At 42.1% G+C, this 27392-nt stretch overlaps 1 protein-coding gene across 1 annotated transcript; it reads left to right on the top strand.

Moving 5' to 3' along the window:
• Positions 1-5742: 5742 nt before the first annotated feature.
• On the top strand, positions 5743-25740 carry E2F7 (E2F transcription factor 7). The gene is made up of 13 exons (XM_039571545.1): positions 5743-5775; positions 5949-6029; positions 8546-8821; positions 10773-10941; positions 13363-13644; positions 14290-14448; positions 15505-15642; positions 16464-16658; positions 17307-17391; positions 18004-18523; positions 19366-19642; positions 20875-21299; positions 22582-25740. Exons 2-13 carry the CDS (start codon positions 5949-5951, stop codon positions 22756-22758), a joined length of 2784 nt encoding a protein of 927 aa, XP_039427479.1. The 5' UTR covers positions 5743-5775; the 3' UTR covers positions 22759-25740.
• Positions 25741-27392: the final 1652 nt, after the last annotated feature.

Raw genomic sequence — 27392 nt, 5'->3', positions numbered from 1 at the left:
TATAGTATTTATGATACTAATTTCCAGGTAAGAGCCTATTTTTCAAATTTTTATTTTCCATGTTTGGTCTCAAAAGAAATTTTTAAATTATTAAGGGAAGTGGTTGTCCTGTTTTTAGACAGGAAATCAGGAAGGAAAACCATTCAACTGTAAGAAGATACCTGGCCTTCTATTTCACTGCCAGTTTAATAGTTAAACTTTCAGGTGGCAGGTCCATGGAGGAAACTAGCACTACTGAACCATTCTGCACAACAAAATAACAGCAAATAATCACTATCACTAGAGAGCAGTTCTGAATATTTACAGCACAGAATGCATCCCTCTTTAAGTTAAACTACTGACAGTTTTATGGAACAACAAATCTTTTCCTGTGAATTTTTTGCAGAAATGGTTCTGTATCAGTGTTTTCTTGATAACAAAAGAAACAAAGAACTCTAGACTTTAATTTGAATCAATGGAGGTTGCAGCTGCATAGATGTGTGGTCTCATGTCTGAATAGCATCCTATGCTGTGAGGTCCTGATTCATCTTAGGATGAGTCAAAACAAGCTGTGCAGAGGTACTTAAGCACTTTTCACTAAAGCTAACCTGACAAGACAGAGTTTGCATGCAGCTTCTCTCTGCTACAGCAGCCAGATGAAAGATACCCATAGACCCTTTGCTTTTAGGTCAAGGGCTATGCAGGATGAAGATACGATACAGTGTGCAGGAAGACAGGGTTTCAACCATCATGGTGGCTTTCTAGAGTCATCATGTATTATTTCAGTAATCCTTTTAATAATTTTTAAATGGTTTTGCAGTAAACACATTGATTCTTTGTTCACTTCTCTTTAATGCAAAGTTATCTACCCAAGCCCTAGCAGAGTAGGTCTGTGGTATGGGACATTAAGCAAACTGTATCCCACTTAAAGAAGAGTAATGAAATTGGAAGTTTACAGAGAGCTCACCATTAATTTCAGTATGCAGACAGCAATTTAATTCTGAACAAAATAATGGGGGGTGCAATGCTACCAGTGCAATCCTTTGTGAAGGATTCAGGTTTTTTAACAGCAGCAGCTGGAAGTGATTTTCAGGTGCAAAGCTGACTCAAGAGCAGTGTGATTTAGCAAGCTACCTGCTTTCTTATGTGATCTTTGTCAGGTTACTTGAGATCAGACCCTTAAAAGGACCGAGGCATGGCCATGCCTGTTCCTCCGATCCTAGAAGGGATTTTTCAAACCAGCTGGAGCACTTGCCTACACTACCCTCTATGCAAACAGTCAGCTGCCTTCCATGAATCTGCAACTCTGAGCAGGGCTGCACCTGAATTAGGCAATGGGAAATACCGAAGACCTGAGGCCCTTCTACAAACTGTAGCCTCAGGTTAAATGTCATTGGTGCCTTCCTTGATTTGAGTCCAGGAAAATTACCTACTATTTTTATAGAGAAGACAGAGCCAAGGGACAAAGCAATGATACTGATAGAACACCAAGCAACTACAGCAGGCAGAAAACGGGAAACTCATCCAATGCCTTCCTCTAGTGGAATGGTTTCCAACGTGCATATCTTCCCTGTCAGTAAGTGAGCCACTCACCTGTGGTCTATTTGTGACCCCTCTCTGTCCCTCTTGTGAGAGCTGGGGTTCTGTGTTACAGCGAATGTAAACTTCAAAAGCAAGTGGAGAAGTAGAGGAAGAAGGGCTTTGCTGGGTCCAGGTCCCACTCCCAGCCGTGCTTCTGTATTCTAGCCACAGCTAGTGATGCCACATGTCCATAGAATCACTCTCAATGCAACCTCTTCCGGCTGCTCTTGAATGTTAAATGCTCACGGCTACTGCCCCTGCTGGCGCAGAACATGCGTAGGTCAGAGCAGCCTGAGGTCCTTGAATGGTGGGAACTTCCAAGTTGCCCCAGAAAGGAGATGATACCTAAGCCAGCAGCATTTTGGAAAACCATCAGCAGCAGACACTGGGTACACCACTACCTTCACTGGTGAGAGCACTGGTATACAAAGATTCCCTGATGGCTTGGCAATTGGGTGACTCAGTCTGGCTTTTAATGGAAATAAAAGCTCATAATTGGATCTGTCTCTTCCTCACTCCCAGCTTTTGACCTGAAATTTCAAATATCAGCCAAAACAGATGGAGAAATATAATTTTCCATCATAGCTGAGCTCATAGGAAAAGGCAGCCAAGAAAAGGAGAGAGAATAGAGGAACTACTGGGTCTTTGGTTCATCATATTTTTTGCATTACAAGAAGTCTTACAGGTTTAAAGGTCTTAAAAACTATTTCCTATTCTGAGATGAGAAGTACTGTTGAACACATTGATATGATTTGTTTTTATCCATCTCCTCTGTCAAAGGTATTGGCTTTCTATCACAAGGAATTGGCACTTTCACCTCCACCTTGCATGAAATATTGTATTTACAAGTCTAGAAACAAATGGAAGTAAACTAATGGAAATGCTTAATTCTTAATAATATTCATGTTAAATAGAATATATGTGTGTATATATATATATATTAGTCCATGTACCATTCATTCAAAATCATAAACAATCAGATAGTGGGTTTTGGTCCTGTAAAAATTATATAACAAAATCATTCAAGAACAGGCACTTGTGTTTAAAAATCAGTTTGTTAACTTATTCCTGCCAGTTGTAGTAGATTACCTGTGCATATCAAAATAGATATAAAAATCATCTTGGAACATGTTATGATATACGATGGCTGCAACAATTAATCTTATCTGATAATCAGCAACCTTCTTTCAGCTGCTATAGACAAGCAAGGAAATGCAGTGTCATAGTTTTCTTCTGATTAACTCATAACTCGTTTACCAGTTAAAATTTGCATTTCACTATTAGACATTTGGTTTTTTATTTCACTGAACAAAAAAATTGCTTCTTAAATGCACTACAATACTGTGTATTCATCTTATGGAAAAGATTAACATTGCTTAACAAATATGTTTCTATATAAAAATATATAACAAACAGCAAAGTATATTTTTATGTTATATACATTCGTCACATTGTGTAACAGTTGAATATGTTAATCTTGAACATCCTTGTTTCCATATTACAGAAGAATCATTGTACAGAGGAATCCAAATTACTGGCAATACCTCCCATGAAAAGCGCTTCTCCGGTCTAAATAAAAATCATTTCCTCAGACTAAACCAGCACCCAGTGTCCCTTCACACCCACTGCGGCTCCCACAGCTGCCCATCTGGTGCTCTGTCTCACTTCTCCCACCTTAGTCTACATATGTGACTCACACCCCTTACAGTACTCAGTGCCAAAGTGGGCTCTAGCACCTCTTTTAAGCATAGGTGTGACGCCTCTCTCCCTCCAGCTCTGCTTTTCTGCCTCTCGTCCACATGCTGAGCTCCCCACCTTCTGGGGCTGAATTTAACCCAGCAGATTCCAGCCAGGGCCCTTCGAGCAGTACCCAGCTCTGCTGCCAGGAATACTGTGCATGTCAAACAACAGCAATGTTTAACGAAGGTGTCAAACTTGACTCAAGCTAGTTCTCCCTTAAGGACTTGGAGAGACCTTTAATAGTAACACGTTTATATTCAGAGGCATCCTTAACCTCTAAGAAGTCACAAGCCTTGAAGGTCAAATAAGAGCCCAGGTCCATCCCAGTTGCAAAATTATGGTATTATAAGTCAGTAACATCCCAAGTAGAAAGTGCCTCATTGCCTGCATAGCCTGTAATGATATTGACAGGTATTTGGACTTCAGCTTCCTGAGTCTTGTGTCAACCTACAGATATTCTGATTAATGGCTTATAAATTACCAGATTTGTGTGGCCAGAACCAATCACCGTAATGACCAAATGAACTTCTACATGCACATGCCATGGTATTTCAGCAAGTAACTCAAGTATTAAGTTCCTAACCACCACTAAGGTCTTAACCAGAAAGTCTCTGTGCTAGAGCTGCAAATGTATTTAGACCTACTAAACTTTCACAACATCTAATACCTTACGACAGATATTATTAACCTGCAATGGATACACAAATGCCTGTGACAGTTCTAAGATAAAGGTCTGAGAATGTATATTTCTGTGTCACTTTAGTTTAAGTAAATGACTAAAGGGGACAGATGGCAATTTCCTGTCACTGGGGCTGCAGCACACAAGCAGGTTCTCAGCCACTACACTCTCTTCTCACCTTCTTTCCTTTGGCCTAGAAATCATGCCTGGGCACGTCAGTCTGTGACACAAGATTCTGTTTGGATTTTCCATGACTATGCATCTCTTATGACTCTCATGAGTCTGTTTTTAGAGTTCCTGTGTGTGAAAGCAGCAGTGATAGTTGACTCCTTAGAAATGTTTCTTTCTACATATCTGCAAATATGTACTGAGAGACACGCTTTGCAGTTACGGAATTAATGTTCCTCTTAAAAATAGGAAGACTAAGGTTTAAAAAGTATGTAGAGCTTTTTTGTAGGGCTATTTATTTTTTTTTTTTTAATAAAAGGAGGTTCTCTGAGAGTTTATATTTTATTCTCTTCAGCAAATTGTGGTGTACTGGAACTTGCTGAAAAGAAAAAATCAGAGTATTTTAAAAACAAATAAATTACAATTAATGAAAGAGAGAATATCTACCTGCTTTCTACATTCCTATTGAAAAGAAAATTTTTCTATTCCTCAAAAATTACCTAGTGAACATTTTTATAAATTATCAGAACTGTGTCTTGGATTTTTTTTTCCTTGACAACTCATTACTAGCTCATGAGCTATGTCAGAGCTCCCACAACAAAACAAGACAGGAATAATGCAGAAGCATGTCTGCTATTACCACAACAACAACAAAAATTCTTAGATACAAAAAAAAAAAAATCTTAATTACACTTCAACAAGCAAAATTAATTACACTGCACCGAGCAAATTTCTCCAGAAAGGGTCTCAAGCTTAGAGCAATCACTTTCAAGACAGAAGAAGTTCTGCACTGCAGAAAGGTATGATTTTGACAACTTTTCCTTTTCTTTTTTTTTTTTTTTTTTTTTTTTTTTTTTGCAACATTGTGTTTCTATACTCAGAACAGGTACAACTCTCATCACTGCACGGCCCCACAGGCTGCCGGGATTTGACGTGTTAACTTTGGACAAGGCTCCCTTCCAGTTCTTCTTTTATCTTGGTATGTAGTGAGGTGCCGAAGGAGGGAAAACCACACAGCAGAGTCTCAGGAAAAAGCGAAAAGTCCAGGCTGCTCCCCATGGCGTCTGCTCGCTCTACCTTCACGGCAGCAGACTCGCTTCAGGGGATGAGGCGGAGGATCACAAGGCTGTCCGAGCTGCCCAGGGCTGCTGTGCCGCTCGACCCACGGCCCGGGCGGTGCTGTCCCGGCGCGGATACCGCGACGGCGTTTCTTACGAGCCAGTGGCAGGGCGACCGAGGCAGCACCCGGCTCCTGCTGACTCAGCCCTTCCTCCCCCCTCACAGGTTTAAGGACGGCTGCAGCGGCTCCGGGCAAGAGGCAGGCGGCTCTCTCGGCAGACGCACCCGCGGGCCCTTTCCCGCCTGGCGCGGGCGGCGGGAAGGGCGCGGGAGGGGGAGGGCGGGGAGCGCCAAGAAAAGGAGCGAAACGGCTCCGCGCGGGCGGGAGCCCCGGCCCGCCCGCCCGATGCCGCGCGCCGCCTGCCCGCGCGCTGATTGGCCGGCGGCGCGGCCGGGGCGCCCCGGCGGCCGCCCCTGATTGGCCGGATTGTAAAGCGATGTCTGAGGGCGCCTGGCGGGAGCGGCAGAGCCGCGCGCCCCCGCGCGCCCCGGCCCCGGCCCCGGCCGAGGTGAGGGCGCGGAGCCCGCCGAGCCTCCCGCCCCTCCCTCCCTTCCCTCCATCCCTCCCCTCCATCCCTCCCCGGGAACGCAGCCCCGAGCAGCCGCGCTCCCCTCGCGTCCCTCCGGGGACGGGAGCGGCTCCTCTTAAGAGCCGGGCTAAAAGTGCCTTTTCGCTTTGCAGATGGAGGTGAGCGTCCTAGCCCTGCGGGACCTGGCGAGCGCCCGGCCGGGGCGGCGGGGCCGCGCCGAGGCGGCCCAGAAGGTGAGCGGGAGGGCCGGCGCGGGGTCCGGTCCGGCGCCGCGCGTTCCCTGCACGCGTTGTCCGGAGCCCCGGACCAGTGCGGGGAGGAGAGGAAGAGGGAGGGTGGCGAGAGCGGTGCCGTGGAGCGCCGTGGAGCCCCAGCCCCGCGACAGCAGGGCCGCCACTCGCGGGGGCTTTGGAGGGGGTCGGGCTCTGGATTGTGCTTCTGTGGCTCCCGTGGGCAGCTTTTGAGGTGCTGCCCATCGGACCTGCTCTCCCCTGTTGGTCTGTACCGCAGCATCTTACCTGTGAACACTTGGAGCACTGGGATGTCCAGCGCTACCCCTAAGATAAAGATATAATCTAGTGTAAGACGCCTGAGTCATGCCACCCTTGTCAGTAAGTGAAGTGATTGCACTCTGGTACTGCACACAGGGAACCACATTTTAGCTTTCACCTGAGTAAAACTCACTCAGTGATCTTAAGTATTGCAATGGCTACCATGTGGTAAGGTGGAGAGGGCTCTTGTAGAGACTCACAGTTCTAAAGGTAAGAACCACCGGCCTAACTTGGCACAGGAATAGTATAGTCTTGTTGTTTAGCAGCAGTTTGAGCACGCTGATGGACATGTCCACTATGCTTGCCTTCGGTCTGTATTCATAAAGTGGTGTTCTCCAGCCAAGAGGCTAAGTACGGCCACTCAGCAAGAAACAAGCTCATTGTTTCCCTACTGCCTCACCAGCCAGGAGATGACATATGTAGCCTTAGCCATAACCTTGCTCAGTAACATCTCCTGAACTAGATGCAATTCACGACCTGCTGTGCATGCTCAATCTGAGTCCTCCAAAATTCACATTTTTCTTGTCAGATACCATTCCTATTATCTCAGAGATTTGTTTCAATTCCTGCTTACAAACTAAGTTCATCAAGCTGCTCTCTTGTATCCTCTATCTCATACCAACTGCCCTTGTGATTTTGTGCACTACAGGTAGGACTTCACAGAATGTTGCAGCTACTGAAAAAAAAAAAAAAAAGGGGGAGAGAGGGTAAAAGTGTTTTTTACCTTAGCAGGTAGTTATGGTAGTAGAAAATAAAGATCGGATAGTAGGAGAAAAAGATCTGAAAGGGCAGAGTCATGTGCTTTTCATGTAGAGCCACTGCTTTCTTCATGGTGGTATTTGCACAAACATGAAGATTTGAAGTACTGAAACAGCAGGTTGCTTCAGTTGCCCTCACTTCAGTTCCATTATCACCAACCATAATGAACAGGAACTTCATAGGAAGATAGACTTTCTCCATTACTTAAGGTTGTAACATGAAATTGCAAGAAAATACTGAGTGCCAACACTATATAAATATCTATTCCAAGAAGTACCATGGCCTCTAAACTGACCCCTATTTGTCACAGTGTAGTAAGTTACAATTGGCTGACTGTTAGTTGTAAAAAACGAGATGTGTTTATTACATACTTTTGGGAAATTTATAGGTGAATGTATGGAGCAGTGTTCTTTATCACTGCTCAGAGCACAATGCTTTTGATGTGCCGAATTTGTTTCCAGTCTGAATGCTACAAAACTGCTCCTAGTAAAAGCCGGTTTCAGTTGTTACTAGAACTTTTTTCTGCTTTCTAGCTAGATTGTGCCTGTTAGGATGACCTCTGGAATCACCTATTTAAATATCTATTTCAACTACAGAATAGTTAAATTACTCCAAGTAAAAGGCAAAACTTAAGAAAGTTTCCGGCTTTTATTCAGTTTCTGAATTGGATTTCTTACAGCACAAAATAAAATACATTATATCAAGGATACCAATAATGCTTCCTTCAGTCAGTCCCTTGAGGTGAGTTCATCTGTAGTGATAATTCTTGCAGTAAGAGAAAGGGATCCAAAGATGAAATATGAAAAAAGTTTGATAGCAGCTAGGGACTGGAAGGAGTTGAGCTTCAGTCAGAAAATGATAAAAATCAGCTGATGAATTAGACTTTTTCCTTCTAGCAGCTCTTAGTTGTAGTCAAGGAACAGTTATGGAGATTTTCTTGATTGCTTTGAGCAGCAGGCAGTGCAGATGCAAACCTTGCCTTGCTTGCACATGAGGTCACATCCCCTTTAGTTTAACATTTTGTGAGTTAGAGCTGCATCCCCAGCACGGCTTTTAACCTGGGACCTTTCAAACAGAACTGTGCTTTCTTGCTAAGTGTAATGTGACCAATGCATGATTTCAGTTTCCCTGCAATTTGGTGATTTATGTTTGTGGGCAATGCTTTCTTGTACCCTGATGGTTTAGTCAGGGTTTAAAAGCCTAATAGGCCACAAGTTGGACTGGTTGACCTCAAGTTCTACATTTCAAGGCAGTATCTCCAATACACTTCCTCCAGTACAGAAGCATGTAGAATATTTTAACACTCCCAAGAAAGGCAGAAGAACTGTGCTAAATATAACTATGAGTGCCAAGGCACAAGTCAGTAAAATTACCTTCATAAGAATCATGAAATTGATTGATGGAATGGTTTTTTCCTCTAAAAACTTTGTTTTTAATAGGAAAACATATTTGATCGATCCAGGATGGCCCCAAAGACTCCCATTAAGAATGAACCAATTGATTTATCGAAGCAGAAAGGCTGCACACCGGAAAGAAATCCAATTACACCTGTTAAGATCATTGACAGACCTCAGCCTGATCCCTGGACTCCTACTGCAAACCTGAAGATGCTTGTTAGTGCTGCTAGTCCTGACATGAGGGACAGGGAGAAGAAGAAAGAGCTCTTCAGACCCATAGAAAACAGTGAGCAGAGTGACACACCTGATTCATTACAGGTGAGACTCAGAACACGGTTATCTCATGTTCCATTAGGACTTAGACCTTCCTAAAGTTGCTCCTCAGTTTTCTTCCATCTGGTGCTTTCCTCTGGATGGAAAGCTGCAGAATTGTAAGACATTCCCAAGGACAGTTACCTACACGGCACTGGCTGAGCAGTAGGACTTCAAAAGACTAAAAATAACTGTCTTAGTAGTAACTGACCTGAGATCCCCTCAAGAGTCTGAATATTACTTAAAAGGACAGTGAAGGAAGTAGAGCTTAAATGTTTGATTTTCCCCAGCTGAAGTACTTCTGAACCACATTAGAAAGAAAATTGCCAGACATGTTTTAAACAAGCATCCTTTTCAAAAATAAATTTGACAATGAAAGAACATGCTTTCTAAATCTTTTACCTCATCTGCAGCAGTCCTGCAAAGTGGTCATCTGAAACCCTTTTTTTCCACTTTCCACTCCCAAACTAGTGGTCAGAAAGCAAGGTCAGGAATTAAGACTTCTACTTCACAAGACCCAGGCAATGCAGGGGTTGATCTCTGTCCTTCACTTTAGAAAGTGTCCCTGGAGAGAATGACTTCAAATTGTAGTAAGCATCATTATGCTTTTCTTCCTTCATGATTTTTTGTTGTTGTTGTTCCAACCACTACTTTTCCTCTCCTGGGTTATTTCTTGTAGGATATCCTTCCCCAGTGATTTCAGCAACAGGAAAATAGTTCCGGGTGCTTCTACTGAGAAGCATCATTTCATAGGTGCAGATCACTCTGGAAGTGCAGTTTTTACAGCAAGTACAGTAGCAACAGTAGTGTAGAAAAGTCTGCAGTTTTCATAGTCATAACACAGCAAACAGTTCTCTAAAGATCATTCCTGACATAGTGTCCAGTACATAAAAAATAGTTGATGTTAAAGGTTAGTTCATTACCGCTCCAAGCCTGTTAAGATCACACTGCATTTTTGGGGTGGCTACTATAAAGAATTCAAATATTTTCTAGTTAATAAAACTTTCATTTAATAATTTTCTCCACTTAAAAAGGTAACTTACAAAAGAAGTAGAAGTTTTAGAGTAAGGATACTGCTATTTCCATACCGTATAAAACTCAAAGAATTCTATCAGGGCACCAGCCTGCCACAAGGTTACTTGGTTGCAACTAGCAAAGGACAGTTTAAGATCCCATAAGCAAGGAAACACGGGTTTCAACAGCTACCACCACCTGCAGCTTTTCTTTGCCAGAGGGCAAGACTTATTTTTCTAACACAGAAGAAAACCTTAGAGCTACCAGTGCAAAAAAAATCCTCCATCATTCTCAGTTTGTGATAAATAAACATACCTCTTCGTACATTCTTGCCATCACAGTTTTGCTGGTTTCTATTTTTTTCCCACTACAGGGATAGAAAGACCACATTCAGGCTATCCTACAGAATTACTTAAGCTAACATCTTGACTAAGTTTAAGGTTCAAAGACTGAGTAGCACCTTTTATAGTCTCTGAGCAAAGTGCCCCCACCCCTTGTGATAGAGTCACTGTAAAGGTCAGCAAAATCTTTTGGAAGAGGTATTGCAGGAACTTTCTGATGGTTTCTGCATCTCCTGGTTTATTAGATCCAGAAGTGTTTGAGAGCATATTCTTCCTTCTTTCCAAAAGAAATACTCTTTCCAAGTATAATCTTATCATCTGCTAGTCTTGGGTGTTTGGTCTTTACTGGCTTTTTTCCTTGTGCATGATCACTATTTCGTGATTGCACGGATAAGAGTTTTTCTGTAGGTATCTTATGTAATGAAATAAGAAGAGCTTGCAATTGTGTTATCCAAGTGTCCTGTGCTTTCAAGGAGTCCATGGGGTTTTTTTAATTAGAAAATCTGGTCTTAAATATTGGTAACATCTGAAATATGCTTCACTTGACTATGTCTTGCTTTTACAAGCTCTGCACTAAAGGGTTAACATTTATTTTTTAACAGTATGATATAGTAGATGACAGCACGGTTGATGAATTTGAAAAGCAGAGACCCAGCAGAAAACAGAAAAGCTTAGGACTCTTGTGCCAAAAGTTTCTAGCTCGCTATCCAAATTATCCATTGTCAACAGAGAAAACTACCATTTCTTTGGATGAAGTGGCTTCAATTCTTGGTATGTATACCTACAAAACTGGGGTAACTGATCACCTGGGGTAACCTGACAGGTGGGCCTTCCAAACATCATATTCTAACTGACTACATTCAAGATCTGCCTTTCCCAGGATCTGGATGCTCTTCTAATCATACTAAACAAGAGTTGGAAATGCCTTATATTCCTCAGTGTCTTTGTTGTTTGGTAACACTACCATTTTGAAATCTGCTTTCTGACTTTCTGTACTTTTTACTAGACAGATCTTGCTTCCAGCTGTTTACCAACTGTTGCTTTCTTAAATATTCAATTTGTTGGACACAAGGAGTCAGGATTTACAAACCCTCTGAAGGAGGACTTACAGACAACAAATTTTGTCAAAATGAAACGTTTGGGGAAACAATTGCAAACTAACATGTGTAGGAGGTAAATTCTGTTTACTGCCTGACTTCTGAACATGTTTGGCATCTTATCTTCCAAGGTCTCATGGTTCATCAAGGCTACCTTAGCTTTAAATACTGCCTTGTGATGGGGAGGTACTGGGAGAACTGCAAGAGTACCATGAGAAATTGTCTTATATTGAGGTGGTGAGAAGGGATTGAGTAGCCCATTTACTGGTTCTGCTGTTAAGTTTGGATTTAGTTAAAAGATTAATGGAATATCTGCAAGAAGTAATAAAACTTGGGAGAGAGGACTCAGCCAGGCCACATTAATAACAAAAATATTGAAGTCCTTGGAGAGGTTGTTTCTTTGCTAGGAAGGGCTTTACAGAATTGGACTTAAATTAAATAAATCTTGTATACATTTAAAACTTAGGTATTAACAGAAAAGATGTAGCAAAAATGAAATTTGTCTCTTTTGGGAAGAAAAGAAACAGAAGAATGATGTCTTCTGAGACTCTGTTAAGAAAGGCCTTAAAATACCTATTTATCTGCCTTGGTACTGTGAATTGGAAATAGGATAGAATACAGATTAGGTAAATAGTTAGATAAATTACTTTTAAAATTAATTGTTCTTTTAGATTTTGCAGTTACTCCTTTATGTGTTTGCATGAGATGCCCATGCTCCAACCTTGTACAGCTGAACATGAATAGTGCTTCATTCTGTATTGGGAGTGGCATTACCTTGCTTTCCTAAATAATATAAACTTTCTTCTAAAATTTACTGTTGGAAATTTTACCTCCAGGAAGGAGGAAGATTGTGGTTGTCCTTCTCCGTTTGTTTTCCCTTCCTTGCTTGTATCCCCTTGGCTTGTGACCACAAAATTACCCAGCGCTGATGTTGCTGCTCTTAATGTAACAAATGGTGTCTGTGATACAGGTTTTGCTACAAATGTATATTGCTTTGTTCACGGAAGACCTGTGGAAGGCCACAAAGGGGTCTGTACTGCTGGTGTCTGACAGACACCAGGATACGTGTAACACTCTTGTTTTTCTGGATTGTGTTTCACTCCAAGTTCTTCACACACTTGGAAATGCTCATGAATTGTTTCACCTAATATGTGTTTGAGGCTGGTAAGTATTATCCCTATTCTTCAGATGGGTAAACAGCCATCCCACAGTGAAGTTTCAAAACCGTTCCCCTTAACTGGCACTTGCTCTGCTCAGCTGATGTTAATGGTTAGAGGCTTTTTTCGTGCAGATGCTGCCACCAGCATATAGTACACTGTGTTATATATAACAGCCATGCTTCAAACAGCACTGGACACAAGTACTCAGGACAGCGAGCATAGCCACCCACCTGTTCATATTCGGTCCCCAACCTTGCTCACATCAGCAGGCTGAACTCCAGCTGGACATATTTAATAAATTTCCCATAGGTCTTGACCCAGCCAGCACTGATGGTTTGTTTCTGTTTCATTTGGGAACAGCAGGTCTCATTCTACACTGCTTTGCACCTTGAGAAGCTTTTGATGCCCCTTTACTGGGTACTTGTTTAGCAAGTAAAGGTAATTGTGCCACTGTAAATGCAAGTGGACAACTGTGCTCCCACTGGTTCCTGTATGAGGGGCTTTCATCTCTACACTGTGGCAGACCCTTTCCTGCCCTCTGTTACACGCAGGCTTGTATACAGGTACATGTGTGAATTTTGAAGCTCTCTGTCAGGAAGGGCCGAAGTGCTCTGAAAACCCTGGGGCACTCTGGGTAGGTCTGAGTGAATGGGGCTGGCAGACTGCAGTCTGCAAACCCTAAACACAGTGTGGGTTCTTCCTTAGGCTGAAGCCATGGCTGGTCTAGATGTTAAGAAAATGGACAAAGAGCAGCGTACCATGAAGCTGGCCGCACATAAGTCAGATTTTCAGTGTGCAAATACAGATGTATCTAATGGAATGTGCCCATGTGAACAATGACAATGTCTGTTAGAGAACAACCCATTCTCTGCTTCTGTTGAACTAAGATGAGCATCTATGTCTTTTTTATCTGTTCCCCCCCACTTCCCAAACAGGAGTTGAACGGAGAAGAATTTACGATATCGTGAACGTCCTGGAGTCATTGCACTTGGTCAGCCGTGTGGCCAAGAACCAGTACTGCTGGCATGGCCGGCATAACCTCAGCCAAACTCTGAAAATGCTTCAGGAAGCAGGAGAGCTGCAGTATGGAGAGCTGTTGACCTCCCAGCACAAGGAGCAGGAGTTAGAGTACAAATTTGGAGAACAGAAAAAGGAAACAATTCCAGATTCTCAAGACAGATCATTACTGGAGTTTTCAGAACCAGATTGCATCTCTGGTAAGATAATTACTAGATGTATGATGATACACAGACACAAGTCTCTTCCTCCAGTTTACTATGTCACTTTTCCTCTTGCTTTGCTTTTAAATTAAATAATAGAAAGTTATCCTTTCCAAAAAGGTGCTGAATTCACCATGGAGGGTACAGAATTCTTCCTTCTATTCTGTTCCTAACGTAGGTCTCAAGACAGATTTTTCCTTCTGTCCTACAGACAGGCAGGAAGTTGTGCTGGACAATCCAGTTCTTTCCCCACCTGTATCTGACAGTAAATGCTTTATCCTGACAGAAAGCACCATCTTCATTTGTCCACTGTTTGCATGCTGCCCATGTAACACATAATGTTTTTAAGTTACAAAGTCCATTAGAGTCACAAAATTATAGTGGCACAAAACAGTGTAACCTAACATAGAATCAGCTCTGGAATTTCACTTTCTAAAAGCTATTTCTGCAAGTTTGAATTTTTATTGCCCTTTGAAGAGAGACTCCTGTCTGCATTACTCAGTTATTTGCTGCCTTTCAATAAATTTCTGCTTTCTGACAAGGAAATATTTACTCCTTTTGTGTGTGAGAAACCTACTTATTAGTTTTCTGGCTGTGATGGATGACATATGCTAAGAGGCTTGGGTATTATTTGTAACACAGCATCTGCAAACAGCAGAAAGGACAAGTCATTGCGGATTATGAGCCAAAAGTTTGTCATGCTGTTCCTTGTCTCCAAGACCAAGATAGTCACTCTGGACATCGCAGCAAAGATACTGATAGAAGAAACCCAGGATACAGTGGACCACAGCAAATTTAAAAGTAAGATGGCTAATGAGAGGCAAGTCAAGCAGTCAGTGAGTACAGAAAACAGGGCATGTTTGGTCTGACACCAAACAGACACCAGTAGGTAACAGCAACTGCAATTCATGAATCTTTTCCTGGAATATGGTCTGGGGTTTTTTTCATTGCGAATGCCTATTTGTGGAAACAGAGCTTGGTGTGGGGAAGAGACACTTTGACAGTTATCTCCCAAGTTTAGCTTCAGAATAAAGAAGCACATTTTTATGTTGTTGTTGTTGTTGAATTTTGTTTAAACCCTGTTTCCTGTACTGCTCTGAATGGTGTTTCAGAAATGAAACATATTGTTTATTTTAATTGAATTAATTCTCTCTTTGCAGAAATATGTTCCTTCTCCTTTTTACCCCAGAAATCTTTTACAGCTGGATGGCAGAGTTTGCTTTCAGTTAGTGAGGATTAGAACTTCAATCCCTTGGAGAACATGGGAAAACTCAGCATTAGTAAATAAGTCTTCTAAGATAAAGACTTTTAAGCCTTTAAAGTGCTTTTAAAATAAAGTACTTGCACTTCAATCTTAAAATTCTACCCCAAATATAAGAAGAAACATGAGGAGTTTAGCTGGACAATATGTGGGTATCATAGTGAGCTCAAAGATGTTATTTGCTAGAGCCACAGAGATTTTTCTGAGTGTGTTACATTTTTAAAAATTATGGATATGTGTCCTCTTGTGATCAGCTGTGCACTCCTGTGCCTCTTGCCCCCAACTTCTCTTTACCCATGTGGAGGTAGTTGCCTTTTCTGGTCAAGTTGATGATGTAATCACTCCCTAAGCTATTTCATCAAAATGAGGGCGATGAGTTTAAACCTGAGCAGCTAAGATATGAAGCACCTGTGACAGTCAGGTGGGAGCTGGCCTGGCAGGCTTCATAGGAGGTAGCCTAAGTCCAGCTTGATTTGATTTTGCTCACCTCATCTATGAAAGATGTGGTGATAGTCTGAAATGAAATAAGCACATAAATGTGTCTTGTATGCGTTGTAAAGCTGACTCTTTTATCTACTCCTGCCTTTTCTTGTTAGCAAAGGTACGAAGGCTGTATGATATTGCCAATGTTCTCACCAGCCTAGGCTTGATCAAGAAAGTTCATGTCACGGAGGAACGAGGACGCAAACCAGCTTTCAAGTGGATCGGGCCTGTGGAATTCCCTGGAAAGACTGGTAACTTGTGTAGTTTGTATTTTTCTTTTTGCTTTGATAGTCCCTTCCCAAGTGGTAAAATGTTGCTTTCTGTGTGTAAAGAATGGCTCAGCATTCAACATGTACCCTGTGATTATTAACTGCTGCCAGCTCAACATTTGCCCTTGCTAGACTTTGCGCCCAAGGTCTGGATCTGTGGAAGGATGTTGAGGGATGCTGTGTCTTATAGGTATTTTTGCACTGACTTAGATAACTGTATGCATAACTGTATCAATTGTAGAGCAATGGCAGATAGCACTGATATCTTTAAATCTGGGTCCACAGCTGTTCTGGGTTGCAAAATCTCAAGTAATTCAGTAATAATTATACAGTGAATTATTTTCTTTGTAAGGGGGCGTACCAAGTTGATCAGGACTGTTTCTTGCACATGGCTCCTTTTACAAAAACTTTGTCTGCAAAGAATGAGGTGGTGGGACAGAGGATCTTGTAAGTTCATGCTTCTTGGCCAGATAGGCTCCCTTTGGCTTGGATATTTGTGTCAGGACAGTGCCAGGAACAAGTGAAAGTGAAGGATAATGTAAACACGATCTTAGTGCCCTTTCTCCTCCTGACTAGCACACTAGAATGTAGTCCCTTCTGCAGCTGCTATGGAATGGATAGGAGGGAAGCCCTTGCCTTGTCTGCTGGTGCTTACTGAGTTCTAGGCTTGTTTCAGTCTTGTGGGGGTTGAGATAATACAGAGGTTGCCTCTTCCCTTAATGCCAAGTTTGGTAATATGGCAGAAGCCTAAATGATGAGCTGTGTTGACTGAAGGACTGCTGTACAAAATTGTGTCCCTACAGATGAGCTGAGAGGGCACAGCCCAACATCAGATCCTCTGCCAGGGACACAGAGAGAAGCCTGTGCCCGGTACCAGACCAGTGCTGCTGAAAAGCAAAGGTTTACACGTCATGCTTCATTTAACAGTGCACAGCCTTGTGAAGCAGCCAGAAGGAAGGTCAGTTCTGAGCCTAACAGCCCACGTCAAGAGAGGCAAGGTAACTACTAATGAAGCATGTTCTTTTCTATCCCACTGGACCTGCCCAAATGAGGGCATGCACCAATTTAAGGCACTTGATTGGGTGAATCAGCATAGTTAAGTATGTGAATTACTCTTGGGAGGTGCCTATATTTCTACTGTCCATGTGATAATGAAATTTCTGGTTTAAAATCTCCAGTCAAATCCCTAAAGTTACATGAGGTGAATCTGGGCCATACTGCAATTGAATCTGCAGTTTGTTTTCTGCAGTTAAATGTTTCTGTTCTGTACTAACTGCAACTATACTACAGTTTTATCTGTGAAAACTTGATAGAGAAAGATTATTTAGCCACAAAATGCTTGCTTTATTTTATGGTTCCTAATATAGTGAAATTTACTGTAACAATCTAATGGACAGTTGTTAAAAAAGACAAAGTAATTACAGGGCTTTTCACAGTTCCCTCTTATAGGAAATGATGATGTTGAACCCCTCTCCAGTGGGACTGAGACTTCTGAGTGTCTTGCAGGTTCTGGCTCTAGGCAATTAGTGGATGTTATAAAAATGTGTCAGGACTGAAAAATTATAGCTATTATTTTATATGGCCGGTATCAAAATATGCTTGGTAAACCTGTCTGTGATTAATTGAATGCCTCTTTGTTCTTTCAGTTTGCACTGTGAATTCAGATGAAAATTGTTCCAAAATGATAAATCTAGCAGCTGTCTGCAGGCAGAAGATAGAGGAAGATACTGGGTAGGTTGGTCTTAACTCTTGTCCAGTTTCAGCTTTGTGCTTGTCATGTTTATTTTAAGGATAGATTCCATTGATGATAAAAAAATTGCAATAAAGTCTCATTATTACAATTTTAATACTGATAGATGTCAGCATGGCTTTTTTTTTTTTTATGGTCATTTTACACCCACCTGTGCTTGTTACCAGTGTTGGTGTTTTGCTTCAGTAGTTCTTTCTGTCATATGTGTTTATATAGGTCATTCCTGCATCCTTTGACCTATTGTCTGGGTAAGCTGAGCAAATTATTCCATGGAAGGGTGTCTCTGTCTCTCATCGGTCTTCTCTACACCCATCCCAATTTGAATTCATTTGTGAATGATTGACTAGTCAAGTGCGGCCAAAAGCATTATTGTTCCACCAAAAACCTGACTGCTTCTGTGTAATTAGAAATGAAAAAAAGTGACCCTTCTTGTAAACTGTGTAAAAACTGTGGTTTTGGGGTGGAATTTTTCTGCATTTGTGTCCAAATATGTATCTCTTTGCTGGTAAGGATAAAAGAGGGGTTTAATTTTGGAATAAATGTTTTTCCTCTTTTCATTACTGTTTGAGTTTTTTTGTTGTTTTTTTTTGTAGGAATAAAGCTTGTGACACTGAAACGATACTAAATTCATCAAAGAACTCCAACACAACCTTAGCTTTCTCCCTTCTTCCGGTTCCTGGGGACTCTGATTTTTGTGTTAACCCTTTGCCTCAGGCAGTTTTCCCTGTGGTTCAGGCAGATGTGCCAAGCTTCTCGCTACCAATTGGCATCAGCGGCCAGGCTTCACACCCTTCCACACCAGCAGCCTCCAAAACAGGAAATGGAAAACCTACCTTGGTCCCCAACCAACCCTTCCTGTGCTTCCCATCTTCATCCCTTTTCATGTTGTGCGGTGGTCTTCAGGAAAATAATTTGAGCGAGACCCTGCCCACTTCAGGAGATGTGGGAAACAGGAGTGCAGAAGCTCAGGCTGCCGTACCTCCTGTTGGCTGCCAAAAACGCAGCTCCCACAAGTGCTCATCACCCTCTGCACCTGTAGATGATGAAGAGCCAGCTGCTAAAAAACAGACATTGGAGCAGAGTGATCTCCCCCTCTCACTTGTAGTACCCAAGGTAAAGTGAGTTGCATTATCACTTAGGCTTTCTCATAGTAAGGAAAGGCTTTTGCCTAAGACAGTGTTTCCAGGAGGGAAAATTTAGTACACTGCTTTTGAGAGACACAAATGCTGCCTCCCACATGTTAATAAAATTGTAAGTGGGCTGTGTCAGTAAGTATAGCATTAACTGGGAGATGTTTTCACACTACCAGGGGAAAATGGACTTGGATTGCTTTGCATAGTGATGTGATGCTCAGCTGTTCTTTGGAGTTAGTGTTGTAATCATTGTCTTCAGCAAAACAATTGGTCAGAGGGGAAGAAATCAATGTAATTATTACTCCTCACCTTCCCCTGTTAGCTTGGGCTTTCCCAGGCAGCAGCAGCATTGCTTACTTCACTGAGCTATAGCAGATGTGATTTGTTCTTTCCCCCTACTCTCCAGCCTGAGTCCCTCTCTCTGAAGCCCAGTGTTGCCCACAGCAGGCTGGTGAGAGAAAGATGATGAAGTTGATGTGTAGCTATCTCAGAATTCTCTTAAATACTGACAGTAGGGGTCAGGCTCAAGGCCATATCATATAAGCCATTTGAATATTGAGTATAAACAATTTGAAACAAGTGCTTTTCCTTATCAATAGAAAAGTAATCCCAGAGGTCAGGTATTTCTTACGTAGTGTCTCCAACAGCAAAGGGCACAGGGTTTAGGCATCACTCATATGGCTCTTCAGACCCTCAACCAAAATTTTTAACTTGGTGATTTGCTAATCAGGTTTGTGTTGCTCCTTTGCACAGATGCCTGAGAGGTATTGCATGGTTTTATTTTAGTTTGGACTCTTCATTTCCACTTTTGTTTTTGCTTAGAAGCCTTCTGAGTCACCCAAGGCAGAACCTTCCCTAGGAAGTGGCTGTTCATCTGCTGTACGTCTAGAAACAAATCATCTTGACCTCGCAAGTCCTGCTGCTGCAGAGGCTGCAAACAAGGAGTCTGCTAAGCCTTTAGATTGGCAGGAGCAGGAGCAAGAAAAACAATCTCAGAACAAAGACACTGATGAACATCCTCCAGGAAATGAGCACATCTCTAAAGAAAATGCCAATCAGCCTTTCCAACCACAGTACCTTTATGTTCAGCCTACTGCTGGTAAGGACAGCCATGAGATTCAGAGGCACCCAAACCTCTGTATCTGTTCACTGAGCAAATACTGAGTCCTACAAATAGGTGAATAAGTATATTTGGCACAAAAAACCCTGACAGCAGTTCACTGTAGTAGTTTAATAACTCTGAAATCTCTTGACTCAATGTGAACTGTTCCACCTCTGAAAAGATAGGCATTTTTCTGAGGTTCCCAAACATTAATAGCATTGAACAATGCAGGGTTTGCATGCCTGAATTATGTGCAGCAAAAAAAGACACTTATCCAGCATTCAAAACCTAAAGGAGCTGGAAGTCTAGATTTGGCAATAAGGTGGCCAATATAGAACAGCAGAATCCCCCTGAATGTATGAATTTAATCACCTTCAAACTTTGTACTGTCTTGTAACATGCATTATCAGGATAACCCCCAAGGCACTGGGAATGTAGCCAGTCCTGCTTGTATGACACCGTGAGGATAGAGAGGAAGCAGCTGAAAATACTGCAGTAGGATTTCGTGTCCACCATGTTTTGTGCCCATGTTTGTGTGCAGTGGATGACTGCTTTGTGGGAACAGGACATGCGTGGCAGATTTCTGTGACTACTGCTTTGGTCTTTGATTCACTTGTGACACGGAGTGGGGTCTATGGCATTTCACTTAGGTTGGAGATGCTCAGTTTGAAAATGCTAAACCTGGTGTTTTGGAAGGTCAGACAAACTCGAGCCAGAGCAGCTTCTGTTTCGATACAGTAGTTTAGCTGTTCTCAGCAAAATTAATGCCTCTGTGATATATCTTTGTGGGTGTCTCCCATTTGTTGGGTTTGATTTGTCTGGGTTTTTTTTTTCCCCTCATTAAAAGCAATATTTTCATATAGCAGAGGATGATTGCAGTTAGTGAAAAAAAAGTTTGTTTAGCCAGGATGTTTCTTGTAATTGAAGTTAGATGCAGAAAACAGCAAGGGGCGTGGTTGGTACTTCATATGACCAAAGTAAATGGATGCAGGTACAGTGAATAGACAAGTAGGGGGGAAAATGGAGGAAGGTAAAGAAGGGAGCTGGACAGAAGAGTCTGGGGTTTGTGACAGTTTTCTTCCTTATTTTTTATTATTTTTGTCACAGTTTAGTTCCTAGGCAGACTTTTCTTTATTGTCATACCTTTTTCCTATTCTAGATGAAGTTACAGTAGTTTAATTCCCTTTTTCAAGTTTATTAATGCTTTGTTTTTTCTCTCTTTGGTTTAGGATTAAGCAGTTTTAATTTCCTGTTCTCTGCAAACCAAGCCCCTGGTGCCATCAGCCTGGCTGCGAATCAGTTGCCTTCTCTAAGTGTACCCTGTGTCATGGTGCCATCAGCAGCCTTGGCTTCCTTCCCTCTCGTCTGTTCTCCCTCATTCACCAGTCCTCTTTCCCCAGTTCCTGATGGCTCCTTCTCAGCTGCTGCCTCCACAAATTTCAGTATGTCCAGCCTGGCATCCACCACCCCTGTTTTCATAAGCACCACGGCTGTTGTCACCCCCAAGGTCTCACCTGCCCCTTCGGTGGATCCACAGCAGCCAGCTCACCCTGCTCTGCACCTGAGTCCTGTGCTTACAAGATCTTGCAGTGCTGTTAAACTGGACTCCCCCGTGTGTATGGGACACCCAGTGACCCTTCTGAAGCTGCAGCAGGTAAGGGGGAAAGGTGAACAGAAGTGGTGATGAAAAGAGCTGTCCCAGGTGCCTGATGGCGGTGTGTGCAGCAAGCTGGTGCTGCTGTGTCAGTGCAGAGTTGGCATGCTGAGAGCTGATGTCTTCCCCTTAGGCTGTGTGTGTCCATCTTAGCAGTGGCACAGGGCGTGTTGAAGTCATAGCCCAGCATAGCACATCTAGCCCTGAACAGTGAAGTGGTTAGTTTTATATCTCTTACAGAAATTCTAAAATTCCCCACCAATCTAAGGGGATTTTTCCCCATCTGACAGGGTCATGTGTGTTATGCAATGGCTACAGAAAAACATTAGGAGAACAGGAAGATTGTATGTCAGAAATCGGGAGTCAGCTGGCTGCAACACTTTTTCAGGTAGTAGTGTCCTGGGTTATGCCCTCAGCCCTGTTCTGATCTCTCTTCACTATGTAATGGAAAAGTAATAGCAACATCAGAGCTGGGAGAAAACAATGATTCTTGTGGGATTGTTGAACTTTTTTTATAAAGGTATTTTTAAAAATCTACCATAGAACCAGACTTTTGGGTAAAAAAAAATCTGAAGTTCAGAAGTGAGGGAGGACTCATTTATCTGAAATACGAGTGACACAGAACAGTCATGTCACACTGTTAGCTTGGTGTTTACAACTATTAGCGGTGAAATTTTGGCACTAATTCAACTTACATTTGTAAATCGGTGATTTGTTTTCCTATTGTCTAATTCAGTGAAAAATAGATCAAACATTTGGAAGCATTATAAACATTATTTTATGTTTATCTTCTTCGAGCTTAGAAAAAGGCTGCAATAAGAGACTGGTTGGCAGCCAATCTGATTACAGATACTAACATCAGAGGTTACAGTGGAGTGGCACTTAAAAGACAAGTGGTCAGGGTTTAGAAGAATAATTTTTGATTTCTCTTGATGGTAACAAATAACAAAAGTGAGTAAAACTTCAAGGAAGAGAAAGAGCCATTCAAGCTAAAGGACAAGACTGGCATAAGAACAAATGAGTATGAACTAATCATGAAAAAATTTAAGTTGGAAGCGAGATAAAGGTGTTCATCTTCCAGCAGTGATGTACTAGCATCCAGTTCCAGAGTGAAGAGCAGTGGCAAAGCCCATAGCTTTTCACGTGGAGCTTCTGAAAGGGTGTGTGACCTTGAGTAGCAGGGCACAGGGATTAATGGCTCCCAGCTGTCTTCTGTTTGCATGTTTGTGTGTAGGCTTTGAGAAAACACTGCCAAATCACTTTGGTTTTGTTTCACAAATAGCCTTCATCGGCACCTCTCACTCCCAAGAATATTCGTCCTGCACATCATGAAGCATTTTTCAAAACTCCTGGAAGTCTTGGAGAACCTGTGGCATGGAAGAAGAATGAAGGCAACCAAACCAGAAATGCCAGCTCTGTGCAGAGGAGACTGGAAATCTCTAGTACCAGCCCTGACTAATTCCACTCTTTGCAAGGGGTGGGCAGATTGTCCTTGGACTCTGTATCAATTATGAGAGAAGAAGCTCTTGCCTGGCAAGAGGAGCAAGTTAAAATGTCACCCCTTTTGGCATGTTTCCCTACTATCTATTCACCCACTGGTTCTGTTAGCCATCTTCTTCAAAATCACCCTTGGTACTGAAATCCTTTTACTGAATTGTCCTTCAGTACTGATTTGAATTCAGATTCTGTGCTTCACACAGCCTTGTGGGCATCAAATTGTAATTGTGATTTTAATTTGGAAAACTCTCTTTATTTCTGTGAGAAGATGCAAACAGATTCTTTTGGAGTCCCCAGGAGTTCTTTATTCATGGTTTTAAGTGAGATGTCTAGCACTTATCCAGGGTAAGCATTTTATTTGCATGTACTCTACTTAGCCTGAGTAAATCTGTGGTGAAAATGATAAACTTCTGCAGTTGTGAGAGCAACTGCTTTCTTGGTTCCAATCTGTCAAATCCTGCCTCTGCAGTGCAGCCTTTTGCTTTTTATTTTGTATGTTGGAGTGGGATTAGAGAAAAAAGGGATTTTTGCAGTTTCAGACTAACAGATTTTCTCAGGGTAGGATTACTTGAATGTCAGTTGGTTGTTGTACAATTTGCCCAGCACTTGTGGTTAGAAAAACCTAATAATAACACATGATTATGATTGAATGTATACATGTGAAAAATATTAAGACCAAAATAACTGTGAATGTTAACATTTTTATAGTTGTGTTAATTAATTATATTAGTCCTTCGGTTGGTTGGTGTTTTTTTTACTTTTACTCTGAGCAAAATATGCAAGTTAGATGTAAAGAATACAAAACCTGAATCCTTAAACAGGTTTGACAAAGTGATTTGAGAGTGGCAAGCCACTGAGAGGACTGTGCTAAGATTTCATCTCCTGTTTAAATATCCAGTCTAGGCTTTATGACCAAGGAATACCGATAAGTCATTAACCTCACTCATTATTAGATTCAGTCTAACCTGAGTCTACTAAGTGCCTACTTAGCTGTTTACTTAAGTGTACTTAAGGGGTATGTACTTAAGTGGCTAACTCTTCACAGGAATTGACTAGTTAATAGTTCATTTGAGCATGTTGGGAAGACAAGGGAGATCTTATCTATCTAAACCAGAAAAAGAAGTTAAAAAAAGAGCAGGAGCCTTGAGTTTTAAAGTAATATAAAAAAAAAAGTAAAAAATTATCAGTATACCCTAGGAGAAGATAATGAGGAAGAAAAATCTTAACATTCAGAGTCCTCAAATAATGGATGGTGCTATTAGCAATATAGAACATAATTTTAAGAGTTAATGCTCTTATGTTTGGGTATGTTTTCACTCATGTAGCAAACTGCAATCAAATTTGTGCAGTCTCCTGTTCAAAAGACAGTCTTGCTGTTGACATCACATTAGCCTGGACTTTTAGCAAATGTAAGGCCATCATGATCAGCTCTCTGGTACTGGTGTTGATTTTCCAAGGGCAGATGCACTCTTGGATGTGCTATTTTGTTGGTCAAGGGAGGTTAGGACTTTAAGGGTTGGGAATTTGAGGAGGGCGTTTTATTTTTATAACAAAATGTATGATGAAAATGGAATTTAAGAAAGAATTTTAGTGAAGCTGAGAGTTTGAGTAATGTGGCCTTCTCTTAGAATAGATCAATAACAGCTTTTTGAGAGGGCTTGGTTAGCCCTCATTGAAAGAAAATCTACAGCAGAATTATCATAGGAAATTTCAGGGGTGGTAAAGAGACATCTTCAGACTGCTAATTTTTTTATATTTTAATGACACTACAGTTATGAAAGTTTACAGTTTTTTCTTCTGAGTTATTTGTTCTTATACACCCACTTAGCTTAATTTTGCTTTGAAAAGCAGTGTGTAACTAGCACAGTGCTGCCCCTGCACTTCTGCTGGCATGCATGCGTTGCTGCTGGGGCAGGAACAGACTGCTAGGGTTCCAGGGAAAACAGTGGGTGCTGATCCTCCAAGCCTTCTCTCTCCCTCTAGTATGGTGCAGCCTTTTAGTGAAATGGCAGCTGGGAGCAGGGAGGAGGATTAGAGCTAATATTGGCTCTTTGCTCCGGTTGAAGCATCATCACCAAAATTGCCTTTCTTTGTCAGTAATGTTATTGTGTGCCATAACTAACTTTATACTTGAAAATGCAGGGAGTGAAAATGGATTTTCAGTTTCCAATTTCTGCTTCTAGTTTTGAGTTTCTATAAATACAGCAGGTCTGGAAATGACGATTGACTCCCTTTCCAGTGGGTCATGGTTGGGAAAGCAGATTTTGAGCCTGGGAGAAAAAGGATGTTGATATGCTGTCTTGTTTTTGTCAATGCAAAATTCTCACTGAAATAGAGCGGGACCACTGAAGCAGTTGGGCAGCTACTTTCTGTATCCGAACTGCTGAACTAGACCAGTGAGGGGGAGCAGTTGGTTGTCAAGAGGAAATGGGTTTGTCTTTCCTATCTTTATCTTCACTGAAAGCTAAGAATTTAAATAAAATAGGAACAACTCATCAGCAAAGTAGCTTTGGAAAAGCAGAATTTGTATTTGCACTGAGGCAAAGTGCATACCCAGGAAGTTCTGCAGGGTCTGTGAAACCTTTCTGTCCCAAGACAGTTGTTGAGGAGGCTGAGCATATAATTTATACTTGAATCTATCTGCCACGTTTACATTTCTGATTGTCTTCTGTAAATTGGTGCTATTTCTGTATTTAAAAAGCTGTATTTTTAATGTAAAGCTGCTTCCAGTTTGTTTTTTTGCACTGCTAGTTTAATATAGATATAAATTTTATTGCTGTTTATAACTGTTCTTCAGTGATTAGGTGTCCTGCTTTTCCTGCTCTCTAGCTCTCTGTGTTTACCTGTCTGCATATAGCTTTACTCTGATCACACTGTTGGGTTGAATATTTTTTTATACTATCTTCTAGCAAAATATTAAACTTTTACAGAATAAAAATTGAAATTAAAACTGAGGCTGTGATTTCAGTATGGAGGACTTTCAAGGACACCCTTGAAAAGAAATATTCCTGCACTGTGTCCAGGTGAGAAGTCCCTGTTGGATGTGAGCACTGAAGGACTAGTAGAGGGTAACAGCTCACCCCAGTGGCTCCAGCATCCATCTGTTTCATGCAGCATGGGCACAATTCCCACCAAGCTGTTGCAGGCACAAGGACCAGTGCAATGTAAATTGGCTCTTAAAGTCCTGGAGCAGGCCAGGGCAAGACTGGGTGGCCCTGGCCCAAAGCCATGTGAGGTGATCCCCAACTGGCCACTGTGGGAGCCCATCCCAGCACCGCTGCAGGGCCTGCCCAGACACTCCCTGGACCCCCGTGTCCCTGCAGCTGTCCCTCGGTCCCACTCTCCACAGGGTGGCAGCAATGCCTGCCTGACCACAGCCACCCAAGGAGCTGGTGCTTGCTTTGTGTCTTTACAACACCAGCTGCTTGGAAAGAGCAAGTGGACAACACAGCCACAGACCTGTGGCTTCCATTCCCTTTCTCCTGCCCTTCCCTAACCCCACACGCGTAAGGCGCAGCTCCCATTAAAATCAACAGCAGGCTCACTACTGCTTTCAGCAAGCCCAGTATTGCCACCTTACCCCTCCCTGTGATTCAAGAGATGTAAGTTAATGTCCCATGTCACCAACAACGGTTGCAAAACAACTGAGTTGCAAAGGGTTGAGATCCTCAAAACTCATTTCTAAAAGGAAAACTCAGCAGCTTACTCAGTGTTGGTTTTGAGCTTTTTCTGACCTGCTACTCCAACAATAATACAATTAATACAGGAAAAATTAGAAGTTTAATGAGATTAAATACACTATGAGAAATGCTCTGGCTCCACTGACATTTTCTTGAGGAGGAGCAGGGCTGTAGCTTCCAACAGTTTTTGTCCTCACTGGTACACTTAAAACTCCCTTTTTTTGAAGTAAAAAGTAGTTAGGGGAGTACACCAAACTCTGTCTGATTCAGTTCCCTCTATAAGAAAGGGAAATTAACAAGCAGTACCATGGTGGATGAATGTCTTCATGCTTCCCAGCATGGGCTGGGCAGCCCAGAGCCAGCTAGGAGACAAGTGTCACCCCCTGGTCCTGGAAGGTATTGAGCACTGCCAGCAAACCCAGCCAGAGGCAAGCAAAAGGGAAGCCTCCAGCAAGCAGCAAAGCAAAGCCTGCTCCCACCATGTCCAGGGAAGCAGGTCTTCACCAGCTGTCTTGGTCAACAAGGAGGGTTTCCTGAGAGGTAACTGGGTCATGGCAGTGCTTTCTCCTTCCAGCCCAGAGTGCCTGAGCAAGGCTCCGTGGCCTGCTTAATTTAAAATTTAATAGCTTGGGAAGTAAAGGAGTGAGAAGAAAGGCTTCACACACACAACTGAGGCAAATTCAAGCCATGCTCACTGTGGTCGTCTGAGAAGATCCATGTGTGCAGGAAGCATTAATGTCTGGCTTCTTTCCAGCTTTATTTATTGCACCAGAAATGTGAGGAGAATTTAGGATATTTTTTCAAGCACTTTCTCCAAGGACTCCTAGAGCGATTAAATGAATTCTAATGATGTCAGTCAGCACCAGCTTAAGATCTGAGAGTGTGAAGCCTTCCCCCATTCCCCTTGCAGGCCATG

Source organism: Corvus cornix, chromosome 1A (assembly GCF_000738735.6).
Source record: "Corvus cornix cornix isolate S_Up_H32 chromosome 1A, ASM73873v5, whole genome shotgun sequence".
In the NCBI taxonomy this organism is placed as follows: Eukaryota; Metazoa; Chordata; class Aves; order Passeriformes; family Corvidae; genus Corvus; species Corvus cornix.
Note: the sequence above shows the minus strand (reverse complement) of the source record. Positions and strands in the feature narration are given on the sequence as shown.

Coding starts and splice junctions, on each gene's coding strand:
- E2F7 (XM_039571545.1), top strand. CDS start 5,949: ATGGAGGTGAGCGTCCTAGCCCTGCGGGACCTGGCGAGCGCCCGGCCG. Junction 8,822..10,772: donor ACACACCTGATTCATTACAG/GTGAGACTCAGA, acceptor ATTTTTTAACAG/TATGATATAGTAGATGACAG. Junction 19,643..20,874: donor TTATGTTCAGCCTACTGCTG/GTAAGGACAGCC, acceptor TCTTTGGTTTAG/GATTAAGCAGTTTTAATTTC.